This window comes from Canis aureus, chromosome 14 (genome assembly GCF_053574225.1).
Source record: "Canis aureus isolate CA01 chromosome 14, VMU_Caureus_v.1.0, whole genome shotgun sequence".
Lineage (NCBI taxonomy): Eukaryota > Metazoa > Chordata > Mammalia > Carnivora > Canidae > Canis > Canis aureus.
The window spans coordinates 22,308,533-22,332,213 of NC_135624.1; the positions used below are offsets into that span (position 1 = coordinate 22,308,533).

Genomic DNA, 23,681 nt, shown 5'->3' on the forward strand with positions numbered 1-23,681 from the left:
CAGCCAAATCAAACACAGGCCTTCCTGAAGCTTCCAAGTTTTTAATGGAAACTCACGCTCTTCAAAACTTTGCTGCCTAATTATAATTCATGCCTTTTGCAGATACATTACAGGGTGGACCAAAAGGAAAATGTTAGACATGTTCACTTGTGATTTCTATTGTGTGACTGTGGAGTGCCAACTGCATACATCTAATGGCCTGGTGCGTGTAAAGACACCGGCCGGTTCCTGGCAGGCTGAACCACTTCGGTAGGAAGGTGGATAAATTTGCAGTCTTGCAAATATGGACAACATGCTCTGCTACAGAACCAGCCTTCTATATGTGGTTGTACATAATTCAGTGTCAGAATTTAATTTAAAAGCCCCCTGGTAACCATAACCCCAAACCAACCCACATCATGATCTTTACCAGAGAGGTCCTTTTGAAAGATTTTACCTAGATTTTATTTTAAGGACTTTTTCTTTTTTTCTTTGTTTCCTTTTTTTTTTTTTTTTTTAAACAGGTCTAACTGGTGTCAAGGGAGAAAAAGGAAATCCAGGCATTGGAACCCAAGGTCCAAGAGGCCCCCCTGGACCAGCAGGTAAATCTTCCTACCTAACAGGAAACTGCAAGATGGAAATCCTAAAGCTTTATATTCACCTGACATCACAAGTGAGGAAAATGGCCATATTACATCCTGTATCTTACTAGAATGGCTGTATTTTTCACTCATTTCATTGGAAGGCGAGTTTGTCAAGTGATGATCCTTCCAGTACAGAAGCCTCAAAAGCCTATAGCATATTCTGGGATCCTATTGGCTTCATGAGTTAGGCCATGCTAAGCTATGCTGTAGTAATAAATCAATCCCAAATGCTTAACAGATTGACATAATAAAAGTTTATTTTATACTCCCCCAAAGTTTGATGTGGGTGAGGTGGCTTTTCCCCATTCTGGGACAAAAGGCCTCCAGGAAAATAAAGGAGGCACATCAACCTTCACCTTCCTAAATGGACAATGACAGATGCATATTTCACTGGCTGGAACTAGCCACACTGTCTCATTTGAACCACACGGGAGGTTCCACATAGAGAGGAACACATGGATACTTGATAAACACTCTTAGTTTCTGCCACCGTGGCAGCCTTACTGATTGAGTTTTGTGTCAGTTTTGAGTTTTGTGTGTATTACTGTGTGCTTTTTAATGGTGTCCAGATTATCATCCTCATTATTAGAATTGTAAATGTGCAGTCCTATTGGACATTTGTAATTCAGTTTTAGCCACACTGAATCAAGCGCTTGCAGATTTTTTCTTTCCAACCTAATGATTTTGGAAAGTACTTTTCCTGGAAGGCATTCCTAATGGAAAAGATTCACTTTGAGCATAAATGCTCCTATCACTAAGGGCTTGTGTGAGAAGCTGGTCTAGCATCACATGTTACATAGAAAGATGGTTGGTGAGTGCTGATTGAATGAGATTGGATCTACTTAGAGTTCCAACCCTTTTCAGATATTTAGGAACAAGAAGATACTTGTTCCTCGTTTTCATTTAGATTCTAGTTAAAGAATATCATTTTGGGTTGAAGAATGCCTTTTAAATACTATTGGAATCTAGGTCTAAAAAAAAACCATAAAAACAAAGAAAAACACCCAGCCTGATACACTTCCTAAAACCACAAAAATTTTAATCTCCTTCCTATTTTCACTCAGTCTAAGTTCTCAACTGATATAGATAGCCTAAAGAAATTTTGGATTAGTGTTTTAGATCCGATTTCAGACTCTTCCTTTTTCTCTTGCAGGATAATTTATTTCACACGCAGGCTAATTTATTTCAGTTGCCTGGGGCCATAAAGCAGTACAGATTATGAGGCTGAGATTGAGTGAGAGAGAGAGAGAGAGAGAGTGTGTGTGTGTGTGTGTGTGCACACGCGCGCCCATGCATGCCTATACGCTGCATTCATAAGGAGCTGCATTAGGAAACAGAAGCTCCATAAAGAAAACCAGGCTGACAGTGGCATCTTCTTTACCCTTTAATGTCCAGGAGGTGACAGAAAAGAATACATTTTGCTTTCCAGTTTCCTGAGCTGAATGAAAATCTTCTTCAGGAGAATGTATGATTACAGTATGATCTTCTATCCAGGAAATCCAATTGTGGAATAAAAATAAACAGAGAAAGACATATTATCCTAATTGTTAAGAAAGCATGAGGTGGTTCCTTTTAAGAGTTAGTTTACTTGTTGGTAGTCTCAAAGTTCACTCTGTGATGGTAAAAGACCAACTGTTTTCATTTGTGGGTGCTTTGTAGGACCTTCAGGGGAGAGTCGGCCAGGAAGCCCTGGGCCCCCTGGATCTCCTGGACCCAGGGGTCCACCTGGTCACCTGGGGGTACCTGGACCACAGGGTCCTTCTGGCCAGCCTGGATACTGCGACCCCTCTTCGTGTTCTGCCTATGGTGTAGGAGGTGAGTGCCAGCCTCTCATGGGCTTTGAGCAATGTTTCACTATGGTTAGAACCATAATGATGAGGGTGCAATGAACAGTAGACCAATTCAGGGAGGGAAGCAGAACTTGAATGCCTCATTACCTTAAGTTATCCAGAGACTCTTCTGTAAAGTGCAAATTTACTATAAAAGTTACCCCTTTAAGACCTTAAGAGGAAAATGAAAATAATAACACCACTAAATCTTCCTTGTTTACAAATGGCAATCCACACTAATTAGGTCTCCAACCTCATATCTGATCATTGGGGGACATGTTTGAACTTTTGGGGGGAGGCCCAACATTCTGTTACTTCTGGGTGTGGTTGTGATGCCCTGTCATCTTTTACTCTTGTTCTGGAAAAGCCTACAACTTAGAACTTTCCCCTAATGTGGAGGGCCCCCTAGATTCTTTTGGGTGACATCCTGCCCATCACATGTCCACCATTTCATGACCAAAGATAGTTTTAAGAAGGAACAAGAGTGGCCATGCTATATCTGCCTCATTACTAACTACTGGCCTGAGATTGTGAAAGATAATGTTTCCTACAAACATCTGCAGCCTGCATGTCGGCGAGTTGTGCAATGGGACGTTTTCTGACATAGTCACTCTTGGAAGCATCAAGAGAGATGTTCAGAGTCTGCTTTGGGGCAATAAACTTCTTAGTCAAAAAAATTTAAGCGTTCTACTTTAGGAGAAATTTAACCTTATTTGCCAGAGGAACTGGTCAGAGTTTTGCTGATGTGTTTTTCTCTGTTCATCTCTTCCCTCCCTGTTCTCTCAAATCTCCCTGTCCCTTATTAAGATCTGATCCCTTATAATGATTACCAGCACTGAAGTGGAACTCCTCCACTCTGATTACATTGGCCTGGGCAATTGGCTGCGGATACAGAACTGTCCTGTTGACCACCGCCACCCAGCCCCCTCCCCTAACAATGGGCACTCCGCTTCCCTGCCTCACCTGCTTCCCCACCTGCCCACTGTCACATCTCTTGCCCTCCCTGCTCCAAACACATACACTGATAGTCCTGGAACTTAACCAGAGCACAAGTGTCCACTGCAGTAGAAACTGACTGCTCTGTATCAGCCTGGATATAGGTAGATCACTGTGTACTGAGAATCTAGCCCAAACTTTCTACATGAAGGCTCAGTAATAGTTGTTTAAATGTGCCTTCTCCTCTTTCCTGTCCCCACACGAGATGGAGGGGCATCTTTCTTCCTGACCACCCTACTCTCCATTCTCCTTGGATGCCCTCCCTTCCCGATCGTCCCCTGGTGATGGGTTCCTAACAAGAGATCAGTTTTGAAAATTTATTTTTCTGTTATAATTCTGCTGAGATTCAGGGTTCCTTTTGTAAATAAAACACATACTATTTAAGCAGATGGCTGTGATTCCAGTTTTCTAACAATTTCTGTAATGTATCTGTCCCTTCCTTTACTAACCATCTGAAATCTCATGGGGAAGGTGCAAGCGGCATGGTGGGTAGAGGTAGCCACTTTTCCACCCAAGCAGGCTTTCTTTGTAGTTTATTGACCAAATCTATGTCTCTTATGGACCCATATGAGGGGAGAATATCAATTTATGGTTCCTGGGTCCTATCAAGTCCCCACCCCACTCTTCCTCTCTAGCTCCCCATCCTGATCAACCGGAATTCACTCCTGTCCAAGATGAACTGGAAGCCATGGAACTGTGGGGCTCAGGGATCTGATAGCCTCAGAACAAAGTTGAAGACCAACTACAAGAACTCAGAGAAACTTATTCAAGAAGAATGTCATTATGTGGTTTGTATGCTACCTTTTGGGGGCTTGTTTCATCAACCTAAATCTCCTCCTTGGATATTGTTAATATTGTTATTATTAACAAAAATTATATTTTTAAAAAATCCCCTTAATCTATGACACCACAGGATTTATTTTTCTTTGTTATTTTAATGTCACGCCAGATTATTTGTTTTTCCAGAGAAGAGTGCTCAAAGAAAAATTGGCAAAAAAAAAAAAAATTTTTTTTTGAACTCTGGAATCTTTTCTGTGTTAGATGATCTCAAGTCCTAAAATGCATCAAGACAGCTATGATTGTATTCAAAGGAAATGGGGCCCTAGGAGAATAAGATTTAAAGAGATTTGAAGATTATGCCATTTATCCCTATCTCCTATGGCCGTGCTAAAAAGAAAAAGGGATATTATTAGAGAAACTACCTCTTGATTAACTGATCTGTCCAGCTCTGAGATCACTTGGTACCTCATTTTACTGGTATCTAAGAATATGTATTAGAATATAACCTTTTTGAATTTGGTGATTTTAAAAATAGATTTTAGTTTTTCAGTGGTTTGATATGTAAAATAGTGACTTTCCACCAGTTCTGATGCAGAGATCCAATTTTGATGAACAACTTTTCTAGCAGTATTCCAAGGCTCGCCCTCTTTATCTACATGGATTACTTTGTACATGCAGATACGTTTTTTGCAAACCCATTTCCATTCTCTTTTATAAGCAAATAAAATTTTAAAACAACAGATGTGGATTCTTTTTACTGCATTTCTAAATGTCACCTTAAACTTCTATAGTCTTAGCTGAGTTTTAACCAGAAAAACAACAGTTGGCTTCCTTTAGATAGGCATTCAAATATTTCTTTCATTCATTAATATATTCATTCATTCTGGTGTAGTAAGAAGCTTAACAGAAGAAGCAGTTGATCTGGGCCTAAGAGACTGCTAGAATTTTATCATCCGTTTATAACCCACAAGACTTAAGACTGGTGCTAAATAAATGTTAGCCAATAGTTTACCAATATTTGACTGAAGAGCCATCTTTCTTCTGCTCTTTAAAAAGTTCTGAAAAACTCTACAAAGGAAGAAGGAAAATGAGATTGAACCTAACAGACTCTAACAAAATGTATCTTTTGCTCACAAAGGAAAAATCTAGATATTTGAGAAGGATTTGGGTTCTATTATTTGCTTGTTGAAAATAAAATGGAATAGACTCATAAACTTAGTGTATGCTCCTTTTCTTGTCACATTTCCCTAGTAACAGCTAGTTTCAAAGAGTAGAGATGGGGTCATTTATAACCAGAAGTTGGGTTTGTCCTAGATTAGTGAGATCTTCTGGCCTTCCTTGGTCTCCCTCACCAAACAGATCTGATTTAAGACCTTTCCAGCCAAATGATTCAAACAGCAAGATATCCTTATGTACCTTTGGGGATTTAGGCAAAGAGCTTTTTTGGTGCCTTCGCAGGAAATGAAAGAAGACAGTGAACAGATAACCAACAGCTGTTCCCTTTTAGTTATGGCACATCATTCCACTTGTAGGAAGCAGGACCAATGAGGAAGAGAGCTTGCACAAGGTTGATCATGATGATTGGCCCAGAATCACCTCAGAGAACTCCTCTGTAAATGACGAGGGTATGTCGTTAGTCACTTCATATCTTTGTATCAGATTTCTTAGTCTTTTAACAGGTGAGTAGAGACAGTATTCTGTGTGCTTGGCTCTTGGAAATGCACAGTCTAATATCATGCCACTAAGAGGACTCTCAAAGTTGGTTATAAGGTGAATTATAAACCACTGAAGTTCGAATTCATTCATATCATTCTTGAGTTGTCCAAATACACTTGGCTTTGATTTTACTTGATGGTCTAAATTTGCTTATTTAAGCTACAGGAAGGTTCCATTAGTTTGGAATGTGTCATCACTTGGGCCCAGTATTTCAAATCTCTCTTGAGCAAAATGTTCAAAATAAAAGGTGTAACTCAGACTTAGGATTTTTGTGGTTACAACACATTGCCTTGTTAAAAGGGGATCTTGAATTGCATTTTTACTGACTTGCCTATTTTGGCAGGAGTATACTTATATCTTAATTTATATTTTATACTGTTTCTGAAAATAATAAAGTAACATCTCATATAAAGCAAAACATTACTGTTCAGAACTTTCATTGCTTCTATTAGAAACTCTCAATTTCTTTGGGGAATGATCATTTTAGGGTAGTATTTTGTATTCGGGAAAACCTCAATTTAATTCCAGGAAGTCCTCCCTCTTTCGTTTCTATGTCCTCTGTCCCTCTCCATCTGCTCATAACTAATCTCATAAGTAATCTCAAGCTAATATACTAGAAACTGTTTTCATTCTTAGGATAAAAACATGAATAAGAGAAATGTGAGCTTGTCCTTATGGAGCTTCCTGTCTAGAGCTAGAGAAAGACAGGAAATGAGTGACTAAACAAGCAAAATTAATCTCAAATTGTGACAAATAGTATGAAAGATATAAGAAAAGTGCTGAGAAAAGAATATGAAGATGACATAAAGGAGCATCTGCTTTCATTTGGGTGGACGAGACGGCCTTTCTGAGGGCCTGACATTTGAGGCATGAAGATAAGAAAAGGCATGGAGGAGAATCCAAAACTCGACCTTCTCAAATACAAAGGTCATTTGTCAAGAAGATGCTTGTTTGTGTTCACGGAGCTACACGGAGCTAAAAGGCCAGGGTGGCAGGAAAGTGAACAAGATAAGGCTAGAGACAGGAACAATTTAGACAGTGTGCCAGTTAATGACTTAGATATTGAGTCAATCACTAATTTAAAACACACACCCGATCATGTTATTCCTCTGCTGAAACCCATCAGTTGTTCCTCATGGAACTTAAAATCTAAATTACTAACTGGCACATTGCTTCAGTTACTTAGGTCTCCAGCCTTATCGCATCTAAGACAGAAGCAGTGTGTGAACAATGAGCCAAGACAATGGAAGACACTTTCCCTGCTCTCTTGTTGTAACCAAGATATAGATGCATATTGTGTTAAGCTCTTGAGACATTAGGAATTAAGAGCCACTTGGCTGAACTTCTCTTCTGCAGCTGTCATGGAGCAGTTACTATAGGCCAGAGCTAATCTGAGGGCTTTAAAGTTGAACCATTGAGGTTGGGTTATACTATGCTGTAGTAACAACAATTTCTTAGACACTTCCATATCCACAACAATTTCTTAGACACTTCCATATCCACATGATTCATATGAGAAGAGAGAAGAGGCCATGGGAAGTCATCTCCCCCAGCTTCCTCCAGAAATGACACACATCACTTCTCACATTTTATTGGTCTGCATAGATCACATGAACCCATTGAACTTCAGAGGGATGAAGAAGTGCAATCATCCCACATGTTAGGAAGCAGAAGAGAACCAGAAATATTGGTGAGAAGCAATAAAAGCTACCACTTAGGTTTTAATTCATTTGATTATCATACAACCCAAGAGCTAGTTCACTATTAATCATCTTGGTGAAGAGATAGTAGTGCAGAAATATTAAGTTACCTTCCTGAGAACACACAGCTAGAAATCAAATGTAGGCATTCTGACTCAAAAGTATCTACACTTAATCTCTAGGCTACTCTGCCTCACATATTGGTAAAGAGTGGAGATAGGGCTTATTCAAGTACAGTTCCCTAGATCCTGAGGAATCCCCCAAAGATACTGCTTCAGTTGTCTGGGTTGGAAACTCTATTTTTTTAACCAAGCACCTCAGTGGACTACAGTTTGAAAAACACTATTTTGAGATCATTCTGGTTGCATAGTGGAGAATGGGTTGGAGGAGATTTCAGTAAATGAGGGAACATTAATAAAACCATTGTCCTGGTCTGATGAAAGCTTGTGAAGGACTGAACCAAAGAGGTGGAATTGACAGGACTCATTAGGAGTGGAGATGAAGAGAGGAACATAACTAGGATAACCCAGATGTCTGGCATGAGCGACTGGGTGATGGAGACACACATATCCCTTGGGAATCACAGATTTGGGGCAGGCAGGTAGAAGGGTTCAGTTTAGGAGATAGATTGAGTGTGAGGTGCTAAGTAGGTGATTCGGAGCTTCAGAGAATAACCTGGGTCAGAGACTTAAGAGCCATGTGCATGTAGGTAGCATTTAAAGGCCATGGGAAGGAATGAGATCACCTGGAGAATTTTCCACTTCCTTCTTTCCCTCTTTCATTTTTGTTTCTACAGATCCTTCAACCTGTTTTTTTTTCTATTCTATTTTGAAATGTATTTTTCAACCAAGTAGTCTCCAAACTACAGACACATGAACTAGTGGCAAAACCCCTGATGCATATTTTCTCTTGTTCCTCTATCTTTGCCCTGCTTCATCTTTTCCCCTGCCCACTTGGAAAGCCCTTCATTTCTGCCTCACCTCAGTGTAAATACCTACTTATGTTTATACTCAACCTCTAAAACTCAGCCAGGTTTCTCTTCCTGTGTGAAGCCTTCCCTGAAAGCCACTATGACTACCCAGACAACCTTGACAACCATGACACCACAGTCCCCTTTTCTAGTTAGTTCTTTAACTTCTGTGCCCCCTTATTATTTGTGTGCATTCTTTAGGAGTTCTCCAACTGCACACAGAGTGCCACTTGACAGCTGCTCAGTAAATGTTTGTAGAATCATTTCATCCTGGCACAGTCTCATTTATAACCTGTCTGCAGAAGAGTTTTTTCTCTATATTAGTTATAATACTTGGGAGACAGGAATAATGCCTGGGAACAAATGATCAGCTTCTATAGGGACTTGCAAATTGTGATCTGTAAGTATTTGAGAGTGTGAGGAAGAGGTATTTAAGTCATGTCTTCCTATGAATTTAGTTATTCATGAGCTCATGTACCCATCCGTCTCTCTGTGCATGCATGCACGCACGCATCCATCAGATTTGTAGTTAGTATCTGCCATGGGGTCAGCCATGGATTGGGGTGATGGAGAAAAGAGGACCACAGAGCCATAGGAGCTTCCTCACTTCTGCTGTCATTGGAAGCAGGTAAGGTCATATGTACCAGATTGGGGAAGATCTATCTCAGGCTAAAAGGTTCAGATTTGTGCCTAAAGGCAGTAGGAAACCAGTGTGTGTCTAAGCAAATGAGCAATCTGTTTGCACTTATTTGGAAGCGTGATTTTGATACAGTGTATGGTGACAGACTGGTGTCGGGGAGGATCAAGGAAGGAAAAAGATATTTAATGAAGACTTTCCATTTGCTAGTTTTTGTTCTGGATACCTTATATTAAGTTGATTTTCACAAGTTAAGCTAAATATTTCCTTTTAACAAAGGATCAAACGTGAGGTAAGTAACACATACAATGTTAACACACATACAGAAAAAAAGGCAAAGAAGAGATTCTAATTCTGGTTGTTCCCATAGCTCGTGGCCCATTCCCTGTGTGTCCCAGACTGCCTGTTGCAGTAGATCAGATGGCGAGGGCCTGCACCATAGCAGTGCAGTGGGGATAAGAAGGGGGGCCAGCTTTGAGAACTGATGGGGAAGTCTGATGAGCAGAACTTGATGATTGACGGGATAAGGGAGGTCATAGGCAGAAAGTAAGAATGGTTTCAAGATTTCAAGTTTGGGAGATGGAGCAAACGGTAATCTCACTAAGTGAGATAGAAACTTGAAGAGAAAGAGAGAATGAGTTTAGCATGGCACGTTGGTTTGGAGGTTTTTCTGCTTTTTCTGGAGAAACTACAATATGAACAGACATTAGAGACTTAAGGATGAAACAGAGTGGGATGATTTAGGATGACAAATCTAAACTACAGCAGCTGGGCAGGACTTAATCTCTTTGAGCCATCCCCAACAGAAGGGCTGTTCAGATGCAGAGTGGAGGTTTACAAGGTATGAACCAAAATATCTAGTTAAATCATAATTTTTTATTCTGATTTGATGTGGCATTGGAAATACTGACATAAAAGGTTCATTTTTGCCAGACAAGCTCAGGGTTCAGAGAATTCCTTTGCTACAAAGTCCTGGTTCTTCTAGACTCTTTAGAATCACTCTGTCATTAAGAAAAATTAACTATGTGGACACACTTGCAATAATTTTACATTATGTATCAGACTGAATAATTTGATTACACATGCAGCTGACACAAGATATTCAAGTGTAAGGATCCCTGGGTGGCTCAGCGGTTTAGCGCCGCCTTCAGCCCACGTCGTGATCCTCGAGTCCCAGGATCGAGTCCCACATCGGGCTCCCTGCATGGAGCCTGATTCTCCCTCTGCCTGAGTCTCTGCTTCTCTCTCTCCCTCTCTCTGTGTCTCTCATGAATAAATAAATAAAATCTTAAAAAAAAAGATATTCAAGTGTATTGTTAAATGAAAAAAAAAAACAACAAATTGCCAAACAGTACGTGTGATATTTACCTACTATTCTGTTCATCTATCCATAATGAAAGAGTGGGGTGAGTAAACTCCAGACGCTTAACCGTGGTCACCTCCTGTGTACCGATCGTGGGGAACTTTCAGTGTTTTAAGTCAAGTGCTAATTTCACTGAAATGCTGATGTTTGACATTTCTGTATTGCATGAAAAAGATTGTGCAACAAACATGTGCTCTCAGATTCTTTATAGGAAAATCACAAAGGATTTTAGAATAGAATTATTATTTACAAAATATTACCTTTTTAATATCATCATCATAACTAATGACTTGGAATAAATGAAAAATGAGTCATTTTAGGATACGTAGAAAGATAGAAGGCAATGATAATTTAAAAAGCCAAATAAGAGGGACAGGAGGCTAAATTCATCACCAGGAGTGGTGGAATGATTTGCTTGTTTTGGTAGCATTTGTAAATGCATAAACGTCGGTAATGATTTATTTTTTTCTCTGTGTCTTGCTAAGTAATAAAAAACATGCTGGCACAAGTAATCATATTTTGTTAGTTGTTTGTTTCTTTGTTTAATTGCATTTTATCTTACTGATTAGAAAATATTCATGACCCATGTGGCAAAATTCATCCTCATTAACTTAAGTTAAAGAGGTTTTATAATGAAATCCAGAAAAGTAAACATACCATTTTTTCTTCAGCTCTAAAACGAATGCTGTATGGTAACAAAGCAAAACTAACTGACCACGACAGAAAAAAGGATTGTAATTACAGAAGACATTTATCTCCATTTTTCATTCTCCTGTCATCTGTCTCAAATCAGTGAATCCTGATGAAATTCTATCCCTGTTATGCACTAAAAACCATGTCACAAAACCATTAACCAGCTCAGCTTTCACTATGAGATATCATTTTTGTTTGAACATGTTACTGAATAGATGTATTGAAGAGAATTCAGTTATTAGAAAATTCATGCGTTTTTACTTTACCTGTCCTTTCTCGTGTGCGGCTCACATAGTGCCTGGGAATTGGCAAGTTTGGAGGCTGCAAGGATTAGACTTCACAGATAGGGTTCTTTTGATACATGTTCCAGCTATCAGATTTGGACACCCCCAGTAGAAGCCCTGCTAACTAAATCTCCATTGTCAACTGGCTGCCTACTCATGTCCTTGGAGGGTTGCCAACAGGTTCTATCTCCGATTCCACTCTCAAGTGCGAGCCTGTTTTATCAAACCAGGACAGAGCCACTGCTCTTATGACTGAGAGCAATGGAAAAGCTAGAAAAAAAAAAATGGATACAATGCAAGTGCTGGCTGTGCAGGGAGAAATAACAGTCTGTTCACATTCTACAGCTTTGGGGATGTTTACTTTTCTTCTCCTGGAATATCTACCATTCTGTATCTGTGTGTTTTCTAAAGGAACTGGAAATACACCTGCATGGCTAAAGATAGCGTTCAAGGATGGGGAGGAAAGTGACCATTAACCCAGCAGCTTGGCAGTGTGGAAATAGGCTCATAGCTTCTATTGTCATATTTCTAGACAGCTGAGCAATAATAGTTATGGTTACCAGAAAGAATGTGGCTTGGACACCATTTTTGAATCTTGATATTTACTTGTTTTTTGAATTTTTATTCCTATCAAAGCAGGCACTGACTACAGCAAAATCAAATGTGTTTGGAAGCAATTGCCTGCTTTGCTACTTGTAAAGGATTGTATTATCTTGGACTTCTTGTCCATACATTTTTTTTCCTTAACTAACTAAAGTCTACATTCTTACCTTCCTAACTCCTTGATCACCATAGAAACACTTACATCTAGTGTACCGATAATTTCCTATTGGCTTCTGTGTTATAAACTGGCTAGCTTCAGCCAAAACTATATTCTCTTCTTCTTGAGGACAAATTAGATTTTTATTGCTCAGACTCCCCTTGGTATGGCTAGCTATATGGCATGTTCTCAACCAATGAAATATATATGTGAATTCTGAGTCAAGGGGGTTAAGACATGTGTGTGTCTCTTGTCTACTTGCTTCTTTCCCATTTGCTACCTGAATGCAGAGGACTTCAAGGTCTGTTAGGAGGCTGGAGTCATAAGATGGAAGGTGATTGGGTTCCAGAATGACTGTGGAAGGCCAGCGACTGATTAGGAACATCTGCATTACATTGTTACATGACCAAGAAATAAACTTTTATAGAGTAACAACAGCCCAAAAATATGTGTACGTATTATATTAGCTAGCATTGCTGTAGCTAATGTAGCTGCCATTACTCATGCAACAAATATTTATTATAGACTATGGGTCTGTTGTGTGCCAGACACTCTTTTAGAGGTTTCCATGAGCCACACATGGTGCCACATGGGAATACACAAAGACACGTTCTCTGCCTTCAATAAGATCAACTTGTCAATGGAGAGATAAGCAATTATAACACAATAAGACAATGGTTATATTGAATGTATTACAGGGGCAGAGATAGCCAGGGAGAAGAAATACTTAAGAAGGCCTAGAAAGAACAGGTGGTATGAGCATTGGTGGAAATAAGATTGGTAGGGGATAATGGATGAGAGCTAATTCCATGGGATAGAACGGCATGAGGACATGCATGTTTGGCAATTACTAATGGCTAAGAAAGACAGAAATTTAAAGTCCCAAAAAAGAAGTGGATGGAGATGAGAATGGAGGGATGAGCTTACAAAAATCTGACTGAGTCTTATAGGCCTTACTTAAGGCATATGGACTTTAGGCCAGGTGATGGAGGATCAACAAAGTATTTTGGTTTGGGAGTGATAGGAAGAAACTTCTATGTTAAAAGTATCTCCTTAGCTTCAACATAAGGATGGATTTCGGTATGTGTTAGCTTGGGTTCTTTTGGATGAAGCAAGGATTTCAGGGCAAGTAGTTTATTTGGGAGGTGATCTAAGGAAATACAGAGTGGGCAAATGAGATGGGGAGCAAGGGAAAGCCAATATAATGATATAATATCAGGGTCACTGCTATGGGGATTTAGTTCCTTCATGCCTTTTGAGGAGTGAGAGGCTACTTCATTGAGCTGTATCCAGAGGGAGGCTGAAGCTTCCCTCCTCTGACTTCCTGTCTCCCATTGGGTGAGCCTTGCTTTGGGGTATTAACTTCTAACCTCGGGGACTGTCTTTGCACAACAGTCCTATAGGACAGAAAGTAGAAGTTCCTAGCATATGTGTGAGATAGGACATGACCAGCAGGGTTGAGTCTGAACCTGCAGAACCACCCACCATAACTCTGGCTAAGCCATAGGTGAGCAGAAGCGATATGTAATAGGGTAGAAATGTGAGTCCAGGAGACTGGTATGAACCATTGTGATTTGCCCAGGTTATTATGTACATTTGAAGTGTGGGAATATGTTCATGGAGCCACAACTATCTATCCCTGGCATGTTTCAGGCACTTGGAATACATCAGCAAGCTTGACACAGGAAAATCGCTGTCTCATTGAGCTTTTGTTCAATGGGATTGACAGAAAATAAATAATAAACCTAAAAAGTAAGTAAATGACACACACACACATAGGAAGAACATGTTATGGAAAAAATAAATGCAAGAGGATTGAGGGAGCTGAGGGTGAGAAGGGAGAGGGCTACAGTTTTAAATAAGCTGGTCAGAGTAGGCTTTATGAGTAGTGACATGTGAGCAAGGACCCAAAGGAGAGGAAGGAGTAAGCCATGGGATCTAACTGGAGGAGGAGCATTCCTGGTTGTGGGAATGGCAAGAGCATGGGCTCTTGTTAGGAAGGTGCCTGAGGTGTTCCATAAGCCGTAAGGAGTTTAGCATGGCCAAGCTTCAAGTAGATGAAGAAGAATTTCAAGAGATGAGAATAGAGTGGTCACTGGGGGCCAGATTATATATTGGCCTGTAGGCCATGGTATAAATGTTGGCTTTTATTCTGAGGTAAATGGAAAGTGTGGGAGTCACTTGAGACCTTCAAGAAACAATTTTGGTAGAATGGTGAGGGCAAAAGCTTGAGAATATTAAGGAAAAAAAGAGGCGCTAAAAGTGGAGACAGCAAGTATCTTCCATTCTTTGAATGAGTCTTGGTGCAAAATGGAGCAAAGAAATAGAATATATGGTGCAAAAAGCAAGGTCAAGAATAATTTTTTTTTCCTCCTTAAGAAGACTCAAATTTGTTTCCTTCTCCTCCTTATTTCACTCTCTTGGCATACTGGGATGAAGGAAGCTGCGGGTCAGTGCCCAGAGTGCTGGTTAAAGGATGAAAACGGGCCATCTCTTTTGTCCCAGTCTATTCTGTCAAAAATCCTACTGGCTCTGGCTTTAAAAACATAGAATCTAACCTCTTCTTCCCATTGCACTTTGGGTAAATTATATATAAAATATAAATTTAAAAAATATGGACTTCCTCGCCCATTTCCTTTATCTCCAAGGTAGCAGAATACCTCCCAATACCCTGACTGCCTTGGCAGACACCAGCACGCAGGACACACAAGCATGGTATGCACTGGGTGTTCCTGCACATCACACAAGCATAGGTTTGAAATTGGTTTGCATAGTTAGACTTGTTTTCTGGTGTTTCTGCTTTTCACCATAAGAATGTGCCTCAGGGAGCCACTGGCCCAAGGATAGCCAGAGATGCGTGGAATAGATCCGGGCTTGAAGGCAAGCCCGGTCCAAGTCGGCTGAACATCAACCAACTTGCACACGTGTGAGAGGGGAAAAAAAATAATTGCTTTGGAGTGGTGATCTGTAAGATGATTGTGGCAATAGCTGAGAGATCTTGTACTTACCACCTATGAATATAACAACTTGTATGTAACCTCTATCTAGGAAACATATTCTGTTTGCTGTCTGCATCCCTTCACTAGACTGTAGACTCCAGTGTGAGGCTGACACCAATTCCAAAGTGTGCTCTTTAACACCTCAAGTAATGAACTCAGTTCTCTGTGGACATTGACCGGCGTCTCACAGATTCAACTCAATTCTGTTACTATTTATCTGGAGATAATCAGATTTTACAGGCTAAGGGCTCAGTCCCACAAGACTGCCCCCTCTCAACACCACTGACAAATCCAGGTTGTCACCTGTGCTTCCTGACTGGCTATCAATCGCAGGTTCCCACGCCTTCCTCCTTCACTTTGATTAATTTGCTACAGCGGCTCACCAAACTCAGCCCATTTACTCACCAGATTACCAGCTTATTACGAAGGGTATTCAAAGGATATGAACCAACAGCTAGAAGAAGTGACACATTGGGTGAGGTCCCAAATACAAAAGCTTCTGTCCCCGTGGAGCTTGGGACCCAGCATGTCAGCATGTGGACGTATTTTGGTTCACCAACCTGGAAGTGCTCAGAACCCTGACCTTTTGGGTATTTACAGAGGCTTTATTACAGAGGCGTGATTGATTAACTCACCGGCCATTGGTGATTTATTCAACCTCAGATCCCTCTCTCCTCCCAGAGGGAGGCACTGACGGTTCCAATCCTCTAATCATGAGGTTGGTTCTCTTGCCAACCAGTCCCCATCCTTAAGTGCGATCCCAAAGTCATCTCATTAATAGAACAAAATACATCTTTACCACTCTCATCACTTACAAAATTCCAAGAGTTTTAGTTCTGTGCCAGAAGCAGGATAAAGACCAAATATATATATTTCTTATTATAATCACATCAGCCCATCATGATAGCAGGAGACATATTCAAATATCTATTTCAAGTACCTAGAATAGTTTCTGGAACATAGATATTGGTTGAATGAATGCAATATAGCTGTTGATCCTTTGTTAATATAGACTGGAGACCTGACTGATTAATCACTGCTTCCAAGGTTTAGACTTCTGGGTCCAAATTTCTGAAGGATACACATATTCATATTTTTCCCTGACTTACTGGCTCTACATATGCACAGTGCTGGTAACAGTGCATAATGATGAAATAACTGGTAATATTTTTCTCACAAGTTATAAAAATATTTTATTTGGATTTTGTGAATTTGCCAGAAAGTCAAAGACAGTTGCTTATATTATACTTAAAATTTTATCTATGACCCTTTTTAGTTTTGTGATCACTGAAGAAGATGTTCAGATGGCATCATCATTTCAGAGTGTTGGTTCTGAACGATTTAATATAGGTTGATAAGCTGGAGCCCCACAACAGCAACCCATAAAGCACAGGTGTTCCCCTTGAAACAGTACGGTCTTCTAGCAGCCACTGTTTGCAAGGCTTTAATAAGTATTAACTTTGGAATTGAAAGGTGAGGGCAGTAAAAGCAAAGTTAAACCTTGAAATAAAGATCTGTTTGAAATCAGAGTTTCTCGTGGACCAAATGGCACGGATACAGATGTGTGTCTCCTTCTGAGGCCCTGTTTATGCTGTCTTCGTGTGGAAAACGTATCCTAAACCTTCTTGGCAGCCAGCCTAATAGAAGCTGGGGCTCAGGTGGAGCAACCATCTGTTTTACCAGTAGCTGATCTCAGATTGACATTCTTCTGAGGTGAAGCCCCAAGCAGTCGTGATGCTGCAAAACTACTCAACTCTCTTATTTCAGATTTTTGGGCAGAGAGAGAAATACCATTTCTCTGTAAGAGCCTGTATTTAAGTTGAAATGTAGCCTTAATGTCTGTCTTGGAAAGATCATACCTTCTTAAATACGGTTCTATCCAATTCAAACTCTGCATTGTAGAGTTTGGCAGCAGAACCCCTCCTGGGGCTTGAAGGCTTTGCAGATTCAGAACTTGCTACCTGTTCCATGGGGAGGTTTTCAGCCAGGAGAGACATGGATGTTTAATGTTGTCCTTGGCTGACTGTGGTACTAACCCCCCTCTCCAGGAGAAGGTCAAAAAAGCAAGTCAGGCAGCACAGAAAAGATGGGGGTACGAGCTCAGGGACAGCACCTGGATGCAGCTAGGATGGAATTCGCGATAGAGGAGGAAGGTGGGACTCAATCTGATGGTGGTAATTTGCATCCCCCCCCCTTTTTAAATCTTCATCTAAATCAAACCTTACATGTAAAACAAAATTCTGCTTTGCAATCACTTTTAAAGATGGCAGCATTCCTTCATTACCACAACCCGAGCCTCTGGGTCAGCCCGTGGCCCAGTCTGTCCAAACCAAGGGACATTATGGGTCTCACTGATCCTAGTTCTTCATATTCACTTTGTAAATTCAGAGTAGGAATTAGGAAAGAAAAGGATTGTGTTCTGGGTAAGGATGGCTGAAAAGGCCTGCTTTAGAACCTCGCTTTATCTTGGACCACCTGCCAGGTGCTTATTGAATCCCAGAGATAGGCCCTACCAGATGAGGGCGGGCTGTGGCAACAGCACCACTGTGCCTATTAAGGGGGCCATCCAGAGAGGTGCTCCCTACCGTGGCTCAGACTTGACAAGGAGATGGCACCGGACCTTTGCACAGTAGCTCCCATGTGGCCACTTCTACTGGGGTTGGGGAGCGTGACCTCTTAGGATCCTGCAAGAGTCGGCCCAAAGAAGGATGTGCCCCAACCAGCGATTATAGTGAGTACAGCCATTTGCCCTATAACATGGCATATGCGTTCCTAAGAAAATAATCAATGTATGGTAGAATTTTCACTCCAAAAATAACAGGGCTTATGAGAAAGAGCTGGGGCAGGAAACTCAAACCTTGTACTGTCTTGTGATAAAATTACCACAGTTTTAAACATAAGTTCCTAATAAACATTATAGTAAATATAGAATGTTGTTTTGAGGGGCGCCTGGGTGGTTCAGTCGGTTAAGCGTCTGCCTTTGGCTCAAGTCATGATCTCGGGGTTCTGGGATCAAGTCGTGTGTTGAGGCTCCTGCTGAGCGGGAAGCCTGCCTCTCCCTCAGCCCGCCCACCCACTGCTTGTGCTCACAAATAAAATCTTTAAAAAAAAGGAACGTTGTTTTGACAAGACATGAAATTTGCTTAGTGGAGGTGTTTATAGTGAGGACTTGTGGCTTTTGAACTACGGAAAATACATAAAAGGAAGATTCAAGTTTTTCGAATGAAATGAGATACCGGATGGTAGACGCCTGTGGTTTTTTCCTGGTTTTCATTCCCCTAAATTAGCTTAAAACAGAAATCAACTTTTCTTGTTTTGTTAGTTTCCCCCTTTCCTCAAGAAGCTGTACAGCCCCAAAGGAGATGAGATGACACCAAGTGCTGTCATACTGCATCAGATTTGGGGTTATCTTCAACTCATGGCAAATGAGTGCTTTTCAGTGTTCAGTTGCCCAGGAAACAGGTGATTCTTGGGAAGTTAAGATTAAGCTCTTGTGGGGATCCCTGGGTGGCTCAGCAGTTTGGCGCCTGCCTTTGGCCCAGGGCGCGATCCTGGAGACCCGAGATCAAGTCCCACATCGGGCTCCTTGCATGGAGCCTGCTTCTTCCTCTGCCTGTCTCTGCCTCTCTCTCTGTCTTTCATGAATAAACAAAATCTTAAAAAATTAAAGCTCTTTTTGTTTTCAGTGTTGTCTCCTACATCCCCCAGTGTGCTCACTGAAGGCCGACTGACTACAGCAATAGCACACTTCCTCTTGTTTCAGGGCTTTGCAATCCTGAAGGCTTTTTCTTTTTTTCTTTGCTATTTCTTACTAGGACACTTGCCTGCGTTTTACTGAGAAAATGCAGTAGGCAATGCAATGTACTTGGGGAAAACGGAGAGAGGTGTTTCATATTATTCTACCGTAGCTCATTATGTGCAGCTGGATGGTGTTTTTCATATTTACCTGGTGTTAATCGTGCGAAACTGCATATGAGCAAATATAATTTTAGTTTCAGTGATTAGATTCCTTGTTTATCTGCAGTAATTTGCACATTACAGGTACACATAGCTATTAGAGATACACACACACATAGTTGTCTTTCCTTCCCACAGGGTTTTTTTTTTTTTTAAGGTTTTTAATTTATTTATTTATGAGAGACACAGAGAGAGGCAGAGAGAGAGGCAAAGACAGGAGAAGCAGGCTCCATGCAAGGAGCCCGATACGGGACTTGATCCTGGGACTCCGGGATTACATCCTGAGCCAAAGGCAGACACTCAACCACTGAGCCCCCCAAGCATCCCTCTTCCCATAGGATTTTTGAAATAATTAAGGTTTCCTTCTTTTTCTCTAAAAACTCTTATTTTTTTTAAGTTCTCTTTTGTTTCTTCTATTCATTTCATTCAGGACTTCAGTAGGAGCTATGATGCCAATAGTCTGGCTTGTCTTCCTCCCTGAGATTACTGGGTCCCCTACAGCGAGTTGGGATTTTTGTTTGGCTACTTGTGGTTGTGCTTCCTTAGGAATATGTACAGGTCAGGCTGTTAGAGCCTCGAGCCCACGGCAAAAGGGCAAGTAGAGCAAGGTCTAATAGATTCTGCTTCAGAAGGCCATTTGCTGAGTGCAAAAGCCTCTCTGCTCTCGTTCTCTCCATATGCAAAATGGAGTTAGCGGCTAACAGGAAGGAGGAGCAACTCAGTCCACCGGTATAGCCTTTGTTGAGGTCTCTCTGCTTCCACGCAGGGCGCTCTCAGCAAGTGAGAGGCTTACGGTGATCAGTGTCCATATTCTTACTGATTATTAATATGAGGATGACTGGGCTCGACGTTATCATAGAGCATGTTGCTATGATCTCATTTCTTTAATTCTTGCAGTTTTGTTAGGAACCAGGGCTTTCTTCAGTGAGCCTTTCTCAACCAAGAAATAGGTGCCAGGCATTGTTTTAGGTGTTCAGGATGCACCAAATTTCGTCTATTAAAGCTACTGCAGCAGGAGCTGGAGGCTTATTTCGTATTGACTCACACCTACAGTCACCACATCACAGGGAAGGGGTAGGGGTGGATCTTCCTTTTGGTCCAAGTTTAAAATATAACTGCCGCTTCCTTGTGAATGGTAGCTGTGGAACCATCAGGGTATGCTTGCTGTATTATAGAATTTGTGAGGAACGCCTGGGTGGCTCAGCAGTTGAGCATTTGGCCCAGGGCGTGATCCTAGGATCCAGGATCGAGTTTCACATCAGGCTTCTTGCAGGGAGCCTGCTTCTCCCTCAGCCTATGTCTCTGCTTCTCTCTCTCTCTCGCTGTGTCTCTCATGAATAAATAAAATTAAAAAAAAAAAAGAATTTGTGATACATCAACATAAACACTCACTTCTCCAGCTAGCAGTGGCCAAGTCCATGGGCCTTTGGACCAGGCTGCCTGGACTCAAATCCTGAGGACCACTCAGCAGTTCAGTTCTGTGACCCTGGTCAGGTACCTCACTGCTACTTCAGCATCTGTTTTTAACAGGGAGGATTACATTATGTACATTATAGGGTTGCTGTATGGATTAAGTGAATTTATATAAAGCTGTTGTGTTTGGTACTTTGGCAGATGCTTACTAGAGATACTTCATCTTTAATTTTAGTTACCATCCTCCCCTACACATACTTACATCACAGCTCATACACAGTTCATATCCACGTCTGACCCCCAAGTGCACTAATTTTTTTTTAAAGATTTTATTTATTCATTCACGAGAGACCCAGAGAGACAGAGAGAAACGCAGAGACACAGGCAGTGAGAGAAGCAGGCTCCATGCAGGGAGCCCGACATGGGACTTGATCCCAGGTCTCTAGGATCACGCCCTGGGCCGAAGAGGGTGCTAAACCGCTGAGCCACCCAGGCTGCTCCCAAGTGCCCTTATTCACATGTCCGTCTACAGCTCCTTTCCACTCGGCAGAAGACTGTATACTCTTTGGTGCGGCAAGAGGTGCTGGGGAAGACACATGTGATTTCTGTATTCCCAACACCTGGCACTGCCTGACAAATACAGGTTTGCTGAATGAATGGGAAAGGTGGTCTGAAACCCACTCCTTGAATGGCTCCGGCAAGATAAGAAAAACAAACTTCCACAAAAATGTCCAAATATGATGGCTCAGCATCTTAATTTCTAAAGAAGAGATTCTGCTAGGGATATTTATCTCAGTAGTTCAATTTAAGTCCCCAGCAAAAAAGTGATTAGGAGCCAATGGGAGAAGACATGAAGACATAGTGCAAGGATCTGCAAATGGCACCACAGGCAGGGCGGTGAGATTTCTGGGGAGCAGACATTATTTTGGTGTCATGGAGACCAAGAGGCTAGATGGCAAAAAGGGGACTGTACTTTGTAAATACCTCAGGGCAAACTTTACCCTTCTGAGCTGGAAGGATGAATGTAGGATGGGAGGTTAATAAAATAATCATTGAAAGGAAAAGTGAAGATAGGGCTTGTTTGCCCAGGGGCCAGAATACTGATTGAGGAACCTGAGGGAATCTATGTGGGATATGCACATGTTGGCAACTTAATTGCAGTGATACCTAGGGTTTGTTTTTTCGTTAAATGACAAATCGAACAGTTAAACAAGAAAGCAATTTTATTCTTTCATCACTTACAACACTCAAATTGGACTACATAATAAAATAATCATATAAAATAATGTATTTTATTGCAATTTCCTATTGAAGGAGTATCCCCTCCTGACCTTTGTCCACAAGCTTTCAGTGTCCATGACAAGTTCCTTGTCAAAATGCAGTGGATGTCTCACTCTGCTTGTAGCTTGGGAGAGACTCATTAAGAAGCTCCAGTCACCACATGGCTATTTCCCGCCATTTTCATTCTCCTAGAGTCGATAATCTTCAGGTCTGAAAGACAAAATCAACATTTATTTATGAATCATCATTTTCTCCTGCCTGATGAAAGAAGGCTTATTTTTCAATTTAAAATGAAAGTAACAGGAATCCCTGGATGGCTCAGTGGTTTAGCATCTGCCTTTGGCCCAGGACGTGATCCTGGAGTCCCGGGATCGAGTCCCACATCAGGCTCCCTGCATGGAGCCTGCTTCTCCCTCTGCCTGTGTCTCTGCCTCTCTCTGTCTTTCATGAGTAAATAAAATAAAATCTTAAAACAAAATAAAATGAAAGTAACTGTTTGAGAAATTATCTACAAATGTTAGATTGTTGGTGAAAAACACTAAAGCCAAATCATCATGAAGCAACAATTCCCAAACTCTTTTAAGAACATAAATGTAGGCTGTCTGTGCCTATGCATGAATCAACTTAAAAACTTGAATTCAATTTCTATTGAAACTTAAATATACTTTCTTAAAGACCTTTTCACAGAAAGGACGGTTATGATCTTTAAAAATGCATATAAGGTATATGGATTTACCTAATCAAGATGATTTTTGAATGAGTAATTTCTCTATTTATATTATATATATATTTTTCAAAGATTTTATTTATTTATTCATGAGAGACACAGAGAGAGAGAGAGAGGCAGAGACACAGGCAGAGGGAGAAGCAGACTCCCCGTGGGAAGCCCAATGCAGGACTCAATCCCAGGACCCCAGGATCATGACCTGAGCCAAAGGCATATGCTCAACGGCTGAGCCACCCAGGTGTCCCCCTATTTATATTATTTTATCATGCTACATTTTTCACTATGATACATATACAAAATAAATGTAAAACACTAGCCTTTGCTATTTTAATTATATACAAACTGGCCTTTTCCTCATTCATGCATTTATAGGATTAATCATATCTGAAAGTTACTTCCAGTAGTAAACTAAAAAAAACAACAACACGTTTTTTAGGGCAATATTCAATCATAACAAGTGGAGAAAATGAATAGGAAATAACAAAATGCAAAAAATGTTAAAGTGTCCTTTTATTTTTTCCATAGGTGTATTTGTAGGTTTTGAGCTCACATGGAATTTTCAGAAGTTCCTAATCCGTAAACTAAATAGATATTTTTGAAACAGCTGTAAAAATATTAGATAGTTTGAGTTCCTTTAGAAAATAGATGAACTCTGTTTGCCCCGAAATAACTTATCTAGTCCCTTTCTACATTTACAGCATGTTTTCTTAAACAAAATACTCACAAGATACCAGATTGCTCAGCTATGAAGACCAACAGTCTAGTGGCTGAGTAAATAAACTACATTACAATTTAAAGTTATTATTTAGCTCTGAGGAACACAGGCACTGATCTGGGAAACCAGCCAAATATGCTTCACCATATCAGCCATTCTATGACAACAAGAAGAGAAACTGCAGAAATTTGTCACTGTTTTTGAAATCTCCTTCCAAACGTAAAAACTGCATCCAAAG

General features: G+C 40.8%; 2 protein-coding genes across 8 annotated transcripts in view; one reads left to right on the plus strand and one right to left on the minus strand.

Moving 5' to 3' along the window:
* The window catches only part of COL14A1 (collagen type XIV alpha 1 chain), a 216,711-nt gene extending 211,743 nt beyond the window's left edge, over positions 1–4,968 (plus strand). For 3 of the 4 annotated variants that reach the window (XM_077847081.1, XM_077847080.1, XM_077847079.1), the window contains exons 46-48: positions 504–581; positions 2,283–2,438; positions 4,084–4,968. In XM_077847081.1, coding sequence (XP_077703207.1) covers positions 504–581; positions 2,283–2,438; positions 4,084–4,163 — 314 coding nt within the window. In that variant the 3' untranslated portion in view covers positions 4,164–4,968. Of the gene's footprint in view, positions 1–503; positions 582–2,282; positions 2,439–3,259; positions 3,833–4,083 lie in introns of those variants that run through there. The other variant, XM_077847082.1, reaches the window with a different exon arrangement.
* Positions 4,969–21,925: 16,957 nt separating this feature from the next.
* MRPL13 (mitochondrial ribosomal protein L13) overlaps positions 21,926–23,681 on the minus strand; it is a 47,188-nt gene continuing 45,432 nt past the window's right edge. For all 4 annotated transcript variants that reach the window (XM_077847090.1, XM_077847087.1, XM_077847089.1 and 1 more), the window contains one exon: positions 21,926–22,211. In XM_077847090.1, the coding sequence (XP_077703216.1) occupies positions 22,190–22,211 (22 nt within the window). In that variant the 3' untranslated portion in view covers positions 21,926–22,189. The remainder of the gene's footprint in view (positions 22,212–23,681) is intronic.